Genomic DNA, 19,050 nt, shown 5'->3' with positions numbered 1-19,050 from the left:
TAACTACCAGGTGTGAGGAGGAAAGTAAGTCCTTGACTGGCACCTAGATGTGTGATTGAGAAGTAAGACAAGAGAGCAATCAGAGAGAAGTGAAATTGGAGCCTTCCAAACAGGAAATGATTCCATCCTCCCAGAAGCAGGCATAAGTAAATAGAGTAGCTTAATATATAACACGTGTAGAAAACTAGGGGGATGCAGAGCAAAGGTCATTTTGTAGCATCTAGAGTAAAGTCCATGGGAGTCTTTGATAAGCTCCCAGGAGAATCTATTTTGGGGCTCTTTCCTAGTGTTTTGTTTTGTTGTTGTTCTCCATGGCTGAACTAGACAATGATGAACCCAAGATTCACTCATAGGCCTGTGGTAGCCACTGGAGTGCCTGGGATCACAGTATAAGGTCATAATTAGATGGCTTCTAAAGCCCTGGAGTTTGGTCACCTGTTGTGTCCTCAGAGAAACTGCATTGGGATCCCTTCATAGTTACCGCTTTCTATTAGAAATTTTAGAGTGTCCTGTCTGAGCCGCCACATGTTACTAAGGAAGTCAGGGTGCCTTCTTGGGCTTCTTAGTCTCCCTAATAGAAGAATTTAAGAACAGACTCAAAAGCAAGAGAGAAAGCCATGCTGTTTGAGTTAGGCTGGCATGGAGGGCAGCCATGTGGCTACTTGTCTGCCACAGGGAGTCGGGGACCTTCAGAGAAAGAATAAGGAAGCCCAAAGCACCAGAAAAAACATACTTGGGCTCTGGCCAAGAGACACAGAGAAGAACAAAACAGGAAGAATTACAACTTTCTACTCCTCCTTGGGTTTTAATTCTCCTGTCTGTAGAACTGAGTGAGGCTCAGACTCATCTTCTTCTACATAGTTCTATTGAATCTCAGATATTTTCCTCCTAGTAATCTTGGCTTTTGTAAATCTAGAACCTGCAAAAGAAAGTTTTGCTTAGATTGAAAAAACTTAATGTATTCAGTTTTAGATCAGAGTAATACTGAAATACTTTAGAAATTTAAATACGTACAGTATAAAAACTATATTTAATGTTAAGAAATTGCATATTCACCAATGGCTTTGCCTTGTATTGCAGCCATTTCTTCCTTTATCTGATAGTGGTGTCATATATGATTCTGATGAAAGTGTTCACAGTGACGATGAAGAAGATGATGCCTTTTTTTCAGACACACAAATACAGGAGCACCAAGATCCTAATTCCTATAGGTAAGTAAGCCCTCATCCTCATTTGATCTTCTTTTGTAGAAAAACTTGATATTACTTATAACTATATGTAGCTGGATGAGGTAACTCACATCTTTAATTCCAGCAGAGGTAGGCAGAGATTTCTATGAATTCTAAGCCAGCCTAGTGTACAAAACAATTAACCAAACAAAAACCCCAAAATTAAAAATATTGAGACAGAGTTTTTCTATGTATTCCTGGCTGTGGTATATAGACCAGGCTCATCTCAAACTCCATCTACCTTTGCCTCCTGAGTGCTGATATTGAGGGCATTTGCTACCATTCTGGCTTTTAAATTTGTTGTTTAATAAATAAATAAATTACCATGAATTTATATTAAAGGTGATATATTTTGGGAATTCTTTACCTTATAGGTAAGTTTCTATAATAGCTTCCATGAAAATTATAAAGCATTTTATTGAGAAAAAAAAGTAACATGCTTTTAGAACTTACCACATCCAGAGGCCTGCCCCTTTCTGAATGGAGACAGAGGTGAATGGGAAGTGGGGTAGGTCGGAGTTGGCCAGGGGAGGGCAGGACAAGCAGAGGGAGGGGAAACTGGTCAGTATGTAAAATAAATGAAAAAAATGTTATTAAATAAAATTTAAAAAATACTCAATACATCAATAAATGATATGCTACTAAATTCTGTGTGACTATTATGAGAAATATTTTCCTACAAGGTATTTTCTTACATTCTAAATGTGATACATTGTTAAAGTTTCCTTCTTCTCTCCTTTCCTTCCCTTCCTCCCTTCCTCTCACTAAGTAGATCAGGGTGGACTTGAATTCACAGAGATCCACCTGACTCTGCCTTCCAAGTGTTGGGATCAAAGGTGTGTGCCACCACGCCCTGCCTCAAGTTTTATTTTTCAGTGACTACAACTAAGCCATTTTTGTGTAATAAAAGTCAGCGGCTGCATCTCTGTGTTGAAATTGGGCCAAATAGTTGTTAGGAGCATCACTACTCCTTTCCTATGATTCTGTCTCTAGGTTTTCAGTAGTTTTCTTGTTTGTTTATTTTGTATTGTTTTGTTCCCAAACAGCTGGGCTCTTCTGCATTTGACAATGGTTAAGCTGGCACTTCACAACATCAAGAATTTCTTTCCTATTGCTGGACTGGAATTCTCTGGTGAGTTTGGAATTTTAAAGTTGTCTTAGTTAAGATTTCTGTTTCTGTGAAGAGACCTCATGACCACAGCAACTCTTATAAGGGAAAACATTTAATTCCTGGATTACAGTTTCAGAGTTTTAGTTCATTATCATCATGGTGGGAAGCATGGCAGCATGCAGGCAGACATGGTGCTGGAGAAGGAGCTGAGAGCTCCACAGGCAGCTTGAGCTTCTGAGACCTCAAAGCCCACCCCCTAGTTGACACACTGCCTCCAACAAGGCCACACCTGTTCCAACAAGGCCACACATCCCAATAGTGCCACTCCCTATGGACCAAGTATTCAGACACTTGTGTTTGTAGGGGCCATTCCTATTCAAACCACCATAAAAATCAGTGCTGTTAAATATAATAAATTGCTATTAAATTAATGTTCAAAATATATAGATAGAAGGACATTTAATATTTTTAAAATATTGCATTAGCTATTTTGCAAAGTCTTCTATTGCAGGCTCTAGTCTGTGGTTTGAATTTGATATAAGAACTACAGTCTGTCTAGAAGACTGAAAAAATAAGAAGCCAGACATTTTTTTCCTGCTCATTTTGCTGCCTTCCATTATGTTGAAAGTATTAAGATTAAAACTAAGACTGTTTAGATCTATTTTCAGAAGTCTTGTCTCTAAGAGTTTAGCTTTTGCAGATGTGTAGTGACCTGATTTTCTTAACTTTCTAGAGCTCCCTGTGACATCACCATTAGGAATTGCTGTTATTAAAAACTTAGAGAACTGGGAACAGATTTTGCAGGAGAAAATGGATCGCTTTGAAGGACCACCCCCTAACTATGTCAACACTTACCCAACTGACCTCTCAGTAGGAGCTGGCCCAGCTATTCTTCGAAATAAAGCAATGTTGGAGCCTGAAAATACTCCATTCAAGTAAGAAACTTCTTAGAACTCTGATGATAGTATAGCTTGGTTTAACTTTTCTAGGAAATAGTTTGACAAAATATGTCAGCAGCCTTCAGAATAGACATTACTGTGAACCTGCATCCAGTCTTCATCAGTATTATATAGATACATTGCTTTTGTTTTTGTCTTATTTGTTTGTTTTGGTTTGGGGGACAAGATTTCTCTGTTTAACATCCCTGACTGTCCTAGAACTTGCTTTGTAGACCTAGATGGCTTCAAACTCATAGAGATCTGCTTGCCTCTGTCTCCCAAGTGCTGGGATTTAAGGCATGTGCGATCGATCATTCCTGGTTGATAGTTTTTTGTTTGTTTGTTTGTTTTCTTTTCTTTTCGGTTTCTCAAGACAGGGTTTCTCTGTGTAGCTTTGGAGCCTATCCTGGCACTCGCTCTGGAGACCAGGCTGGCCTCGAACTCACAGAGATCCGCCTGCCTCTGCCTCCCGAGTGCTGGGATTAAAGGCATGCACCACCAACGCCTGGCAATACATTACTTTTGTAGTTAGGAAAAGAAGTTATTTGTTATCTTCTGTGTTTCTCAATCTTGGGGAGATTTGATAGTAATCTACATTGCAATCAGTGTTACTGACTTTTTGTGGATAATTTAGTAAGGGAAAAATGAAGGTTTTATTATTGTTTTGATGCCCACCTGCCTACCTCAGCTCTTTTGATGGGCAGCCTGCTTCCAAAAACGTACTTTTGACTAATGCATAAAAGCATGAGAATGGTATTTTCATAGTTGGGATGTGGGATATTGATGCATATACATAACATACTTTTAAATCATATTAAACATATCTGGCTGCATGCTTTGTTTTGAAGGAACCAGCCTTGTTTAGGAGTAGTGTTCACAAGCTGATATTGTCAAGCAATTGGAAATGCTCCCTGTTACTTTCTATTCATCAATGTGCTTTTACTATTTAGAAAGCCTAGAGTGTAATTTAAAAAGAAAACAATGAGTCACTTGAAATTTATCTCCCCTAACTCACTCAGTGTCATTGGAAAATTGATTACTAGGTCAAGCAGTTATTTTCAGGAAAACGAAAATTAAGAGGGAAATAAATCATAATGTTTGTTGAGTTTAAAGCTGTGCTCTTAGAACACATTTGGAGGATTTAAAGCAAATATCTTCAAAAGCTGTGTTTTCTGTGAGCGGATTGGTTTGTCAATCATTTGTTCATTTGGTAGATCTCGGGATGCGTCTGCACTTCCAGTCAAGCGACTCTGGCATTTCCTTGTCAAACAGGAAGTTCTTCAGGAGACATTTATTAGATACATTTTCACTAAGAAGAGAAAGCAAAGTGAGGTATTCTGAGATTAATTTTTTTTCTGTTGTACTTTTTTCTTTAGTCTCTCTTGATCTTTGATATATCTGATTTTTAGCACTTGACTTATTTTGAAAGTCTATTTTTGGATGGATTGTTCTCTGTTATTGTTTAAACACCCTGAGGAGTAGCCAAAGTTTTTTTTATAGAAGCTACAGTGAGCTTCTATAAAACTTGATATTTCAATTTCATAGCCACGAGACAGGGCAAGTTCCATGAGAAATCATGGATTCAAGTGGCAGTCTCTTAATTTTTTTAAACAAATGCTGTTGGATTTTACATACAATAACTTTGCAGTAAATGGTTTCCAGAGCCTACCATATAAATGTCTGTACTTTGTGATGTGATCCTTTAAATATGTAATTTAAAACACAACACAGCACACTTTAAGCATGTTATTTATTTTTAATTTGTAAATGAAAAGTTTTCTTCTTCTTCTTCTTCTTCTTCTTCTTCTTCTTCTTCTTCTTCTTCTTCTTCTTCTTCTTTCTTCTTTCTTCTTCTTCTTCTTCTTCTTCTTCTTCTTCTTCTTCTTCTTCTTCTTCTTCTTCTTCTTCTTCTTCTTCTTCTTCTTCTTCTTCTTCTTCTTCTTCTTCTTCTTCTTCTTCTTCTTCTTCTTCTTCTTCTTCTTCTTCTTCTTCTTCTTCTTCTTCTTTTTTTTATTGAAGAGGGCTTCTAGATCCCCTGGAACTGGATTTAAGGTGGTTTTCAACATCCTGCCCTGGGTGCTGGGAAGCGAACATGGGTCTTCTGCAAGGGCAGTATGTACTCTTACCTGCTGAGCCATCACTCCAATACCAGTGAACAGGTTTTGAAGAAACAGTTTTAAGAAAATTGTGAGAGAATAAACTACAGAAATACCAAACGCAAGATGAAGAATGAATACTCTAAAAAAATAAGGCACAGTTAGTCTTGAATGGTGATTCCTAAGCCAATATGCATGCATGAGTCAAGAAGAATGAGGACTTTAGATGCTAGCAAAGGCTCTCTTCCTTAGAAGACATTTTATTCGGCATGTCAGTGAGGCAGTGGGCAGACTGTAGAGCTTGCAGAACACAATTAAAGGGTTGGCAAGCACAGTCTGTGAGAGAGAGAAATGAATTGCATTTCATTTAAAAAGGTGAAAATGGAGAAGGACAGTCTGAATGGGGCAATGTCCCAAGGTCAAGTGTAGAAATGCTGAGGCTTTTTCCATGTCTAGGACAACAGCATCTATTACACTCGTTCTTGTACAGGAGGGAGTTAAGAGCACTTTGCTACTCTTCCAGGGACCTGAGTTCTGTTCCTAGCTCCTATGTCTGGCAGCTCACAACTGTCTCTGCCTCCAGCTCCAGGGGATCTGACATGGTTTCAGGCCTCTATGGTCATATACACACACATGTGGTGTGAGTGAAAAAAAATGCATACATACACATAAATAAAAAATTTAAAAACGAAAACATTTGAAATTTTTGACTTGTTATAAGAAGACAGCTTTATTCATCAAATAAGTTAAGAAAAAATATCCCACAGATCAAGCTTTTGTTAGATTAATAAGTTTATCAAACCAGCTAGTTGACTCAGCAAGCCAGTTCTTGTGTGACTTTCACTGAGTTAGCCATTCAGAATAGAACCCCTGTTTTTCTGGGTGCTTCATTGTCACCCAGGCTTCATTGCTGTATCCCCCACCCCCACCCCATGGTCTTCAGTGGAGCCTCAGGGAATTTGAATAGACTGTTAGGCTGAAATTATCACAACAGGAACACTGGGAAGAAGTTTTAGGCTCTGATCATGACTTCTGGAGTTTATGCAGTAGAGGAATAGTTCTAGTTGTATCTCCCCTAGGACTTGTCAACCAGGTGCAACCAAGTATACTTTCTTTTCCATGCCTCATCCTCTGAAACATTTATTTACAGGGAGAATAATCTTCTGATTATATGATTACTCAGATTTGTTAATAAGTTAAGAATGAAACACTGAAAACAAAAGGTGCTTTTCAAGCAGTGTGAAGCTGTGGATTCAGTCCTCAGAACCTTAAAAATGTAAAAATAAACAGGGGGAAGGCAGGAACTAATGACATAACTAGGAAGATGGTTCAGGTAGTAATTTGATTGCAGTGCAAGTAAGTATAAGGACACGGGTCAGATTCCCCAGCACCCATGTGCAAGTACAAGTACAGCAGCCCATCTGTGCTCTCAGACTGCAGAGGCAGAAACAGGGGGTCCGGGAAGTTTGCTGGCTGGTAATTCAGTGAGAGACCCTGTGTCAAAAAATAACGTGGAGAGAGGCTGAGGAAAGCATTCATACTCAGTATTGAATTCTGACTTCCATGTGACCTCATGCACATATATCAATATATACATGTGTATAACACAAAATTAAAGGAAATAGGTTTTAGTTTTTGAGATTACAGTTTGAAAACTAATTTACATAAATGGTATACAAATAATACATTTTTGTTTTGAAATTGTTTTTATGTTTTCACGTGTATATGATTGAGTAGCTTTAGTTAGGCTGTTTTGTTTATCTGTTTTGTTTTATGAAATTTAATTTTTTGAAGTCAGTTTTGTCATCTTTGTATGATATCCATTCTAGCTTGAAATTTTTCATTCTCTTTATGATTTATTTTATGCATGTGTTTTGTGTTTGTGACGGTGTGGTGTTATGTAGTCTGTTGAAGAACATGTGGAGCATGTCAAACACAACTACGTAGCAGAAGAGTGCCCTATCAAGGTAGTTTCCCATGCGCTTCTCTGTAGCTCACTTCTCAAAGTTCTCGGAGCTAACCCCTCATCTCTCATGCTAACCGTGACTGCCCAACTGAGGAAGAGAACTTGCTCAGACCTCCTTGAGTGGAGGATAGGAGACACTCTGTGTCTAGCTCTGCTCTGCTCAGCCATAGATTCTTCTTGTCCTCATCTCCACTTCTGTCACATTTTTGAGAATGTTTTTGATACAACTAGTCTTTCTTCTTGACTCTCCTTCTCTTGCTTCCTGTTTGTCTCTGATTCTCCAGATGCCTCCCCTTCTCCTGGCAAGTCTTCATTCTTTCCCCTCCTCCTCCTCCTAGGTTCTCCCTGTTCCATTTCCTAACCCTTCATATGTTTCTCCTTTGACTTTCTATGACTTTGTCCTTCACCTATGCCCCTCTCTCACACACAGTCAGAGTCTCTCTCTCTCTCTCTCTCTCTCTCTCTCTCTCTCTCTCTCTCTCCCTCCCTCCCTCCCTCCCTCCCTCACTCACTCCCTCCCTCTCACTCTCCAGAATATTTGTACATTTTTGGAAGAGCTAAAATAAACTATAAATTGTGAAAAATTTTGGCCATCTTTATAATCATTACTTGTACATTCACATTGGGATTCTTTATAATTGGGTTGATTACAGAGCTTCAGGGCATGAGAGCAGACTTCCAAACTAATTTCTAACACACTAATGTTCCCCTGCTCACTCTCCCTACTGCTGCCCATTTTCTTCTTACCTAGCTGTAATTCTGTGGAATGTTTGTTTCTGTGCAGAGTCATGCAGCAACAACTAACCCTCAGCAATGTTTTGTAGGTCGAAGCTGATCTAGGCTATCCAGGAGGGAAGGCAAAGGTCATTCATAAGGAATCTGACATGATCATGGCATTTTCTATTAATAAGGTAAGCACTATAGTCATTATAAACAATGTGCTGATTTTTGGTGAAATTGCCCCAATCATTGTCTGCCTTTACTTTATAGGCAAATTCTAATGAAATTGTTTTGGCTTCAACACATGATGTCCAAGAACTCGATGTCACTTCTCTGCTGGCCTGTCAGTCATATATATGGATTGGAGAAGAATATGATAGAGAATCTAAAAGGTGTGTCTGTGGCTGATTATAAATACCATTGTCTTCAGCCAATGCCTAAATTGTTGGTATGGGATAGATGTACCTCTCTTCAGTTGTGCAAGAAACAAATATAATGGGCTCAGTTGACAGTAAAAGGTCTTTGCTTATATTAAAATTTATAAATTACTCATAATTTTCCCACTAAACTTTTCATAGTATTTAAACCAGAATAATCTCTGGTATGAAGGTCTAAGGTTTAAAACTGCCACTTTGATAGTTAACCCAAAGGAAATGTCAGGAGTTACATAGTAGTCAGTAAATTTAACTGATCTGGATAATGAAAGTAGAAAAATAGTGTGCAAAAATTGATAAACTAATTGATGAATTGGTCTCATTAATTCTACAATATTGCTTATCACTTGACAAAACATTTTTACAGATAATAATGTCAACAGCTTTAGTTGTCATCTGAGGAGTTTTGCAATACCTTTCAAATTTAGGCTTTTCTTACATTTGTCTTTTGTGTTACTTTTCTCCAGTCAGGAATTTTATGTCCTACGTACCCCAGGGGCTGCTTTCTTCCCATGCTCATTCTTTTGTTAGTCTATAACCAGGCTTTAATCACAGTTTAGAGTAGATAGAGCCATGTAGCACCATCGTCAACTTACATTCACATTTTTATATGCTGAAATTAATATTTTAAGATTTTTTTCTTATTTGTTTTTGGCTTTTTGAGACAGGGTCTCAGTTGCCCTGGCTACCCTGCAGCCCACCATGTAGTTGAGCATGACTTGAACTCCTGGTTTCTACTTTTTACCTTCCAAGAACTGGGACCAAAGGCCTTAAGAAAAGCTTTAAAGTCATATTTCTTATTTCCTTAAAAATATAATTTGGGGTTAGGGTTGTAGCTCAGAGTCCCTGCTTAACATTCAAGAGTCCTGGGCTCAGTTGCATCTGGGGTGGGAGGTCAGGGGTGGTTGGACTTGGTAACTTGTACCTGTAATTCTGGCACTCGGGAGAACTGAATACAAAGATTTCAAGTTCAAGGACAGGCTAGCTACATAGCAAGACCTTGTCTAAAAAAGCAAGCCAATAAAGGAACTGGAGAGAGTCCTGTTGGTTAAGTGTTTGCTGCATAATCACGAGGACCTGAATCTGGATCCCAGGACCCATCTAAAATTTGAGTAGCAAGCATCTATAGCACTAGCACTGGCAAAACAGTAAGAGGTAGGTTCCAGGGCTTGCTGGCCTTCCAACCTAGTAGAAACAGGGAGCTCCAGTTGAGTGGGAGACCCCACCTCAAAAGAATATGGTGGAGAGCCATTGAGGAAGGCACCTGACTTCAACCTTTGACTTCCACAGGTTCATGCAGCTAAAAACAAATATACCAAACATACACAAAAAATAAAAAGCAAGCAAATAGAAAATTGTAAAATGAAATAATTTGATATGTGGCTATCGGTATGAAAGAGATCACTTAATATTTATGTTTAATCAAAGTAAAATCTGAGCTAATACTTTTTGGAAGTTCTTATTGTCACATATTAATTACACATACAGGCTTCATTATGGTGTTCTCTACATATACATAGTATATTTTGATCATATTACTGATAGCCTCTTTGTCCCTCCCCACTCCCAACTGATTCCTTTTATTTTCTCAGCTAGCTCCCCTTCTCTTTTTGTGTCTTTTGTGTATATGTTTGTGACCCAATGAGTTTCATTAGGGTTATTTACTGGAGCACTGGCACTTTACCCGTGCTATGCTACTGAAGAAAATGTCTTTCCCTATCCCACCAACCATTGGCTGCATCCTCACAGAAGGTTAAAAATACTTTAAAAAAGTTCTAATTTTGTAGCAATAAAGCTGCTCATACAGATTAAAACTGAATTTAAATTTTGTTTGAAGGAGGAAAACCTAGTGTTAAAATTGACTAGATTAAGATGTGTGCCTACATTTTTTTGTTTATTTGCTTTGATTTATTTGTTTGTTTGTTTATTTTGAGGCAGGGTTTCTCTGTGTAGTCTTGACTGTCCTGGAGCTCAGTCTGTAGACCAGGCTGGCCTCAAACTCACAAGATCCACCTTCCTCTGCCTCCTGAGTGCTGGAATTAAAAGTGTGTGCCACCACTGCCCAGCTCTGTGCATAAGTTTTTAATCAATAGATACTTACTCTATTTTTTTAATAATAGTTTAACTGCTAAAGAAAAAAATTGTTTAAAAAAAAGAAGTGCTGATCAGTGGTGGTACACTCTGGTCTAAAAACCAAGTTCCAGGACAGCCAGAGCTGCCACACACAGAAACTCTGTGTTGAAAAGAAAAGAAAAAGTAAACCCTCACTAAATCTGTATCCTCAGGAAAAAAACGTTAAAAAAGAATCTTTTGTGGTTGTATAAAATCTCTGTAGTTGAATTTGTGTTGAGAAAATGTTACTTTTAGGGTAACATGCCACTGTTTTTCACAGTTCAGATGATATTGATTATCGTGGTTCCACCACAACCCTGTATCAGCCTGGTGCAGCCTCCCATTCTACAAGCCAGGTGCATCCGCCTCCATCTCTGCCATGGCTAGGCAGCGGGCAGACCAGCACTGGAGCTACTGTGGTATGTCTTATTTCTAGGCACATGTGCTTTATGGGGATGGGCTCCTCAAGAAGTATGTTGACATTACTTGACATAGAAATCATCCTAAAGATGAGAATAACTTTGATTTACTTTGAGTTTTCCCAGTGCATGTTTTTTTTTTTCACATATCAACCAAAGGTCAGAAATGGATGCTATTATTCTCCATTACCATTTTATAGATGAACAGACTGAGACACAGAATGGTCATACGCATTTATGTTTGAAAATTGCCTCAGATTATTGAAGGTTAATTCTTGGCCACTGGTTGAAGGAGCCCTTCCTATTCTTTCATGTCCTGCTCTGAAGAGTCTGGATACCAGTTGGGTGCAGAGGTTCACGCTTGTAGTCCTTACATGCAGGAGGCTGGAGCAGGAAGATTGCAAATTTGAGACTGGTCTGGGCCACATAGCCAGAGCTTACCTTAAAAAAAAAAAAAAAAAAAAAAAAGGCAACCTGATTGTTCTGAGGAAGGGAGCAGTTAGAAGAGAGTCCCTCGGTCACTGGATGAAGCAGTTTGTAATGTGTTCATAGGTCAGGGATATACCAGTAGGCGGTTGCTTCTGTTTGCACGAATGTATGTTAAACAGTCCAGCAGGGCTTCTTTCAGTTTAAGTTTCTTACAAGGATGAATGGCATGAGAAATGTTCTGATGCCTGTCCTTCCTCATCCCTTCTGGCTGTACAGAGTAAATCCCTTTTTCCTCCTTTTAAAGCTCATGAAAAGGAACCTCCATAATGTAAAGAGAATGACTTCACACCCTGTCCATCAATACTGTAAGTATCTTATTTGTCTGTCATCTAAGGGTTTCAGGAACTATTGAAACTCTTCAGTTTCTTACTCCCCACCTTCTGTGTTTAGATCTCACAGGTGCCCAGGATGGCAGCGTACGTATGTTTGAATGGACACGACCTCAGCAGCTTGTCTGTTTCCGGCAAGCTGGCAATGCAAGAGTTACCAGATTGTATTTTAACTCACAAGGCAACAAGGTTTGTTCCTGGGGGTTAGTGCTGAATGCATCCAAAAATATCTGTGAATACTGAGGGTGAAATATTATTGATTAAAACTGTATCAAAAGATCTAATGACCCTGGGGTTAACCTGAGCAGTCAGTTTATTGGATTCTGTTTATATAGCCTTGTTTTCTTAGAATAAAAACACAAATCTGCCAGATGGCCAGTCAGTCATTTCAATTTCAGCATTGTGCGAAAGAAAACTACTTCTGTCCCAAGTGCCCTTGGCATCACCCAGTTTTCTGGAGTCTTAGTGACACCCGGTTTCTCCCTCTGTTGCAGAGGCTTAGGGGAAGGCAGTGGGGATTATGGGGAGTACACTTAGAAGGTGACAGGGAAGGTGGGGTTCTCGGACTTTGTGGGAAACTTAGTGGACACAGCCATAGGAGGAGGTTTGTGAAGTGGAGTCTGAGCCAGTCTCCTGTCTATAGGTGACCTTACCTTTGGCGGGGATTCTGAGAATCTGTGTTTGATGTTCATGCCATTCTTACAGTGTGGTGTTGCAGATGGAGAGGGTTTTCTGAGCATCTGGCAAGTTAATCAAACTGCATCGAATCCTAAACCTTACATGGTAAGTGCTCCTCACATTCCCAGAGTGCGTGCAGAGAACATAGTGTTGATGAAGTGTCTGCTTTTAACAGTGGATCTCAGCAGTGGTTCTGTTGGAAAATGACAGTTCTGAGCAGCATCTTACCTCAATTTAGACAGAAATTACCAAACAACTTTTGCTTTTTACCTTAAAGGGCAACCATGGATTTTCCCCATGTAGGGTTCAAGTCAGAATACCTTTTTAATGGTATTTTTGTCCTTATTGGAAACAATTCTTTTTAGTTGTAGAATTTTATTAAGTACATAATTAAGATTCAAACAGGTTCTGAGCACTAATTTCCTTCAGAATTTTTCCTTCTTACAAGACCATACTCTAGCGCTCAAAGTTTACTTCACACACTTATCCATAGTGTGTTAAATACTTGACAACAGTTTGGTGTGGCCTAGGCGGGGAAGCCGATACTGTCCTGTGTGGGACTTAAACGTTTTTTATTAGATGTACTCGTTCTCTTCTTATATGTGCTTTGCCTGCATGTGTGTATGTGCACATCCAGAGGTCAGAAGAGGGCATTAGAACTGAAGTTAGAGATGATTGTGAGCCACCACATGGATGCTGAGAAGAGCAGTGTGTGCTCTCAACCTCTGAGCTCTCTCCAGCCCTGGGGGGGGGGCGCTTTTGGCATTAGATAAGTAAATGGAGACTTAGAGAGCTTGGAGCCTTCTGGGTCTAGACCAAATGCTTTTAAATTGACCTTTCTAGAGTATATAGATTTTTGAAAACTTTTTATTAAAAGATCTTTTTCATACAATGTATTTTGACCATGTTTTCCCGCTTCCTGACTCCTTCATTATATGTAAGAGACAAGAATATCCCTTTTGTATTAGTGTACTGTAGGCTGCCATAATGTTTTCTAAGAAATGCAAGTAATCTTGAGTGTATGTTTTGCCTTCAGTCTGACCAGTTCATGCAGAATAATGCCCTGTTTATTTTCAGATACCCTGACATCCTCTTATTTGGGCCCTCACTTTGAAATTTCTATTCTCTTCACCTGATCTAGCAAGAAAGGAATCCTTGGTTTCATAAATGGTCTCCCACATTGCTGGGACTTCTTAGGAGCCTTTGAGGGCAGTTTTAGGCTTGTAGGCTTTGTGCAGGACTACTTTAAAAGTGTGTTTGTGATTGGCAAAGCTTGGGTGGACACAGGGAGCACAAAGGTGGCAAAGGTGGATGTTTGTATTTAGACTACAAAGTTAACTCGACTGAGTCTTTTACACCACAGCCTAAGGTAGATGGACAAGTTAGCGTTCCCCTCCTCAGGTTGTTGTTGATTATGACTTGTACTATTATTTTAAGTTTATCAAGTTATTCGAGGTTGTCAGCACTAAAATTGTTGGAGCTCTTAATCTCATCAAATGTCTTTAGTAAGCTCAGATATTTAGTTTGAGGTGGGGTCTTACTGCAGCCCAGGTTGACCTTGGAATCTTAGGCTCAAATGGTCTTCCTGCTTCAGCCTTCCCAGTTGCTGATGCTGCAGACACGCATCATTGTGTCTGTTAGTTCATATACTATAATGCCCTGTTCTTTTCTTATAATCCAAAACATATCATTGGGTTTTTGAGATAGGGTCTTTCCATGTAGCCATTGGCTGGCTTGGAACTTTCTCTGTTGACAGCCTAGCCTCAGACTCTGCCTCTGCCTCCTGAGTGCTGGGATTAAAGGTGTCCAGAAGCTATCATGCCTGATTACAGAATATAACCTTTAATTCAGTGTACCTACCAACTGCTTCTAATTTTTACATTATTGGCTATTATCAAAGTAATTTGCAAATATCTCTATCCTCTTTTTACTCTAGACTGAATCTTTATGGTAAAATATTTTAATTAAGAGCTTAGAAGTTGCCACATTGGTGGCTCACACCTTTAATCCAGTACTCAGGAGGCAGAGGCAGGAGAACTCTGTGAGTTCAAGACCATACTGGTCTACAAAGCAAGTTTCAGGATAGCAAGGATTGTTACACAGAGAAACCCTGTCTTGAAAAACCAAAAATGAAAAGAAAAGAGCTTAGAAATTTCAAGGACATATCTAGGTTTATTTTTTAATTTCACTGAATCTGCAAAGAGTTTGAGACTTTGACCTGAAAATTAGGAACATGATTACAAACATAATGTTTCCTCCAGTACGAAAAGAAAATTATTTGTAATGTCAAGTGTTATAACTTTTAATGCTTTATAGGCTCAAAAAATAAATACTACCCTTAAAAAATGGGAGGATTAGAAATGGGGAGAGGCAATCACACCTAATTCATACTGACTTATTGGTTCTTTGTGCACATTAAAGATTTTTTAAAGTGCTATGCCTTATAAGAAGGGAAAGTTGGCAATGTGACCTCTAGGTGCACTGTGGCCCGCAGGTTCTGAGTACTAAGCACACAGTGCCCATCTACGTTCTGAGGAAAAGAGTTACTTAGGCTGTTTAGTATGGAGGAGGCTGGCATTCAGGCCACCCCACAGTGTGGACCTGTACCATCAATATTGAGTTTAAAATACTGTTGTTGTTGTTGTTGTTGGGTGTGGTGGTACAACACTTGGGGAATTGAGGATCATGAGTTTGAAGCAGCCTGAGTTATGTATCCTGTATCAAAATAAACAAAATTGAAAAATAAAATTTTAAAATGCATATTCTCACTCATAAGTCTTGTATGTTATTGGTAGGACAGTATTTGTATTATTTCAGTTGCTACTGGATTTTTAGATAACTTTGGTTATATTTTGTTCTCTGTAGAGTTGGCAGTGCCACAGTAAGGCCACAAGTGACTTTGCATTTATCACCTCTTCAAGTCTAGTTGCAACATCTGGACAGTCCAATGACAATAGGTAGGTTGACAGAAACTAGGAAAATTTTAGGCACAAAGCTATCTTTCCTAGAAAGTAATGATTTCTTTTAGTAGGTTTCTTTTTTGATCCAAGGATTTTTATTTTTAATGTTTTACAACCCTTGAGATGGCTTTCCTTACCAGAAAGAAACAAAACAAAAATTTCTCCTAATGTAGTATGTAGCAACAGTTACCACTTTTATGCTAAAGTAGTTTAGTGTTTCAGAAGCTATTATTATAAAGTTCGTTAGCACTACCAAATGTTTGGGATGCTGTAGTCATCATTCCTTGCATTTCCCCCCTCACACGTTCTCATTAGCTGCATGCTATGACTAGTTAGTTAGTGCCTGTTTGCTTGAAGTGCTTGCTTACTTGGGATAAAGAAGTACCCTTTTTCTGAGGAAGTCATTTTCCAGTTCCTGCAGAAGGTAATAGAAAGAGAGGGGCTGGGGGTGCAGTGACAGGGACCTTACGAAACAGGCTGATAATAGTTTTGGAAAGGATGAACTCTTAGAAGAAATAAATCACCCCTATACTAGCTGAAAATCTCAAGTAAGTACAAATATTTTTCTTGACAGAATTTGTCCTTATCGATGGTTTTAGAATGATTGTTTCTGATGTACTTTGTTATTTCTTTAAAAGAAATGTATGCTTCTGGGACACATTAATATCACCTGGAAACAGCCTCATTCACGGTGAGTTAAGGTGTGATTTTTGACACATTATAAAGGAATGATCCCCAGGTTTGATTTTACTTCATGAACCCAGTGTTTGTTCATTGGTTGATGTGAAAGATGTGTATACAGAGAAGAGGTTTATTTTGGCTAACAGGTTCAGCCACTGGTTGTTTGTTCTTTGAGTCTGTGGCAGAGAAGTACTTCATGGAGGGAACGTGAGGTGGAGGAAGCTGCTCTCCTCGTGACTGCCAAGAAGCAGAGGGGAGAAGAATTGGATTCCTTTCAAGGAAATAACTCCCTGAGACCTATCTCCTTCCATGAGGCTCTAATCTCCTAAAAGCTGTGCTCTACTTAGTGGTGCCATGAGCCAGAGCATTTGGAGACACTTACCAAACTGTAGCAGAAGGACAGACAGCTCCTTAGCTTGTGACTGGAAGTATTCAGGTGCATGAGGTTTAATGCTCTTAGCCATAGGGATCTTGGATGAGGACAGCATTGGGTGGTGTAAGTGCTACTGGGTAGTGATGAGGAGAGTGAGAGCCCTGAGAAGCTTGGACTCCACTTCTGCTTCTGCATGCTATTAGAAACACTTGGAATTAACCTGCGTGCAGTACATATTAAGGAGGCTTAGTGTGCCATTCCCATATATGATGCTTCTCCATATGTATTGTGTATGAGGAATAGAATTTAGGACTTAGGTTTAAGTGTTTGTTTTCTGTCCGTGTTTCATGTTGATATAATGGGCAGAAAATGTTTTCTAGTATTACTCAGCACTTTAATTACAGGATTTTAGAAATTCCATGACTTAAAAGATGGATGCTCTTGGTCTGCAAGAGCTAGTTCCAGGACAGCCTTCAAAGCCACAGAGAAACCCTGTCTGGAAAAAACAAAAACAAACAAACAAACAAAAACAAAAATCAAACTCCTATATTTTAAATATCAGAACCAAACGCTAGAAGTTGTTTGGGGAAAGTCTCTTGGTGTTTTTCTCTTTTCAGGTTTCACATGTCATGACCACGGTGCCACAGTACTTCAGTATGCCCCCAAACAGCAACTCCTAATCTCTGGAGGCAGAAAAGGATATATCTGCATTTTTGACATAAGACAAAGACAGCTATTGCACACCTTCCAAGCACATGACTCAGCTATTAAGGCTTTGGCTCTGGACCCCTGTGAGGAATACTTCACTACAGGTTCTGCCGAAGGCAATATAAAAGTAAGTAAGCACATTTCTGCTTCCAAGACTTTAGGAAAGAGAAAACACAGCCCTTGTACTCTGAAATGGAGGCCTTAAAATAAAGCCTTGTGGAGTACTGGATGTCCTTGACATGCCACCCTCAGTCAGCCCTTACTTCTATATGGATCTTTCTAAACCATTCTACTTTGGAAATCTAGTTAATAATCAAATTCACTAGACTCCCAAGTTATTATTACTATGAATCTAAAAGGGACTGGTGTGCAACTCGAATACTTGCTTACGTGTACAAGGTCCTGGGTTCCATTCCCAGCATTACAAAACATTAACAAAAAGGGTCTTTGTTTTGAGTAAAATGTTTGAGGTTTTGTTTTGTAATGATGAAGATTTGAGCCCAGAACCTCATGATTCTAGACAGGCACTCACTAACAAGGTATACCACCAGCCCCAAGTGTGTGGGTCTAATTAACATGTGGTTGCACTTGACAAAATTAGTTTGGTACCTTGGAATTTTCTTTCTTTTCCCTACCTCTGTCCTTGTTACTCATAGCTGAAGCAATGTTTCCAGGTGGGTGAGGTAGTACCAGATTTCTTTTATGTTACATTATACCTAGCTTCACATGGAAACATATTTTATTGGATTAAATATTGGCTGAATTAGTGATGGTATATATGTATATATTCGTGTGTGTGTGTGTGTGTGTGTGTGTGTGTGTGTGTGTGTGTGTGTGTGTAATATAAAACTATAACAGAATATGAAGAAAGAACTGTGGAAGAAGAAACAGTAAGTCTAAGGATAGGCTGTGACTTATGTGATTGGTAATATCACTGCCTGTTAGGTAGACTGTTAAGAAAGCAGTCAACAGAATGTTGGACTTTGGTGTAGGTAGTTAGGCCAAGGAACAGAAGAGAGGCCCATACTTTTACTTTGGGTCTCTTATCTTAATGACTGACCATGTTTATTTTCTTTTTAAACTAGGTGTGGAGATTGACAGGTCATGGCCTGATTCATTCATTTAAGAATGAACATGCTAAGCAGTCCATATTCCGGAACATTGGAGCTGGAGTCATGCAGATTGACATCAGCCAGGACAATCGACTGTTCTCCTGTGGTGCAGATGGCACACTGAAAACCAGGGTTCTACCCAGTGCTTTTAACATCCCTAATAGGATTCTCGACATTCTGTAGTTTGAAAGATTGGGGGTTTACTTTATATACCTCTCAGCTAAAAGATGTAATTCAAGAATTAGGCAGTTCTGCTTTCTAAGACACTGTTAACACCTTGAAAACAACACAGACAATCTCTGTGGAATTTGAATCTGATGCAAGCTGGGCTTTACTCTACCTGAGCGTTGCCTCCCCAGGTTGGTAGAGTGCATGTACCTTGTTATAACACTGACATATTAAAAAAAAATCAATCAACTTGTATTGTGTGAAGGGAAGCTATTCTTTACATCATGTATCAAACCTGATTCAGAAACACTGTTAGCTAACAGTAAGTTAAAATAATGAACAGGGCCTTTATACCAAATTGAGGAAGAAAACATTGCTGATTCAGGTTTTTCTTCCTGTTCTCATCATGGATGAAGCATGCCGCTGTCTCCTTTATTGAATGAAGGATAGTCATGAGGTGTTAGATGCTCTAGACCACCAGAAACACTTCTTAATTGTGGAGCAGTGCCCAGTCATTCTCATTCTTC

General features: G+C 39.1%; 1 protein-coding gene across 6 annotated transcripts in view; it reads left to right on the top strand.

Moving 5' to 3' along the window:
- Dmxl2 (Dmx like 2) overlaps window positions 1-18,538 on the top strand; it is a 120,123-nt gene extending 101,585 nt beyond the window's left edge. For 3 of the 6 annotated variants that reach the window (XM_035444394.1, XM_035444393.1, XM_027415070.2), the window contains 14 exons: window positions 1,081-1,211; window positions 2,276-2,361; window positions 3,074-3,275; window positions 4,493-4,610; window positions 8,165-8,251; window positions 8,331-8,452; window positions 10,887-11,025; window positions 11,759-11,819; window positions 11,905-12,032; window positions 12,549-12,626; window positions 15,387-15,478; window positions 16,120-16,172; window positions 17,153-17,370; window positions 18,329-18,538. In XM_035444394.1, the coding sequence (XP_035300285.1) occupies window positions 1,081-1,211; window positions 2,276-2,361; window positions 3,074-3,275; window positions 4,493-4,610; window positions 8,165-8,251; window positions 8,331-8,452; window positions 10,887-11,025; window positions 11,759-11,819; window positions 11,905-12,032; window positions 12,549-12,626; window positions 15,387-15,478; window positions 16,120-16,172; window positions 17,153-17,370; window positions 18,329-18,538 (1,725 nt within the window). Of the gene's footprint in view, window positions 1-1,080; window positions 1,212-2,275; window positions 2,362-3,073; window positions 3,276-4,492; window positions 4,620-7,278; window positions 7,342-8,164; window positions 8,252-8,330; window positions 8,453-10,886; window positions 11,026-11,758; window positions 11,820-11,904; window positions 12,033-12,548; window positions 12,627-15,386; window positions 15,479-16,119; window positions 16,173-17,152; window positions 17,371-18,328 lie in introns of those variants that run through there. The other 3 variants (XM_027415069.2, XM_035444391.1, XM_035444392.1) reach the window with 3 other exon arrangements.
- Window positions 18,539-19,050: the final 512 nt, after the last annotated feature.

The sequence above is a fragment of the Cricetulus griseus genome, chromosome 4 (assembly GCF_003668045.3).
Source record: "Cricetulus griseus strain 17A/GY chromosome 4, alternate assembly CriGri-PICRH-1.0, whole genome shotgun sequence".
Classification (NCBI taxonomy): domain Eukaryota; kingdom Metazoa; phylum Chordata; class Mammalia; order Rodentia; family Cricetidae; genus Cricetulus; species Cricetulus griseus.
The sequence above is the reverse complement of the archived record's forward strand: the minus strand, read 5'-3'. Positions and strand labels throughout refer to the sequence as shown.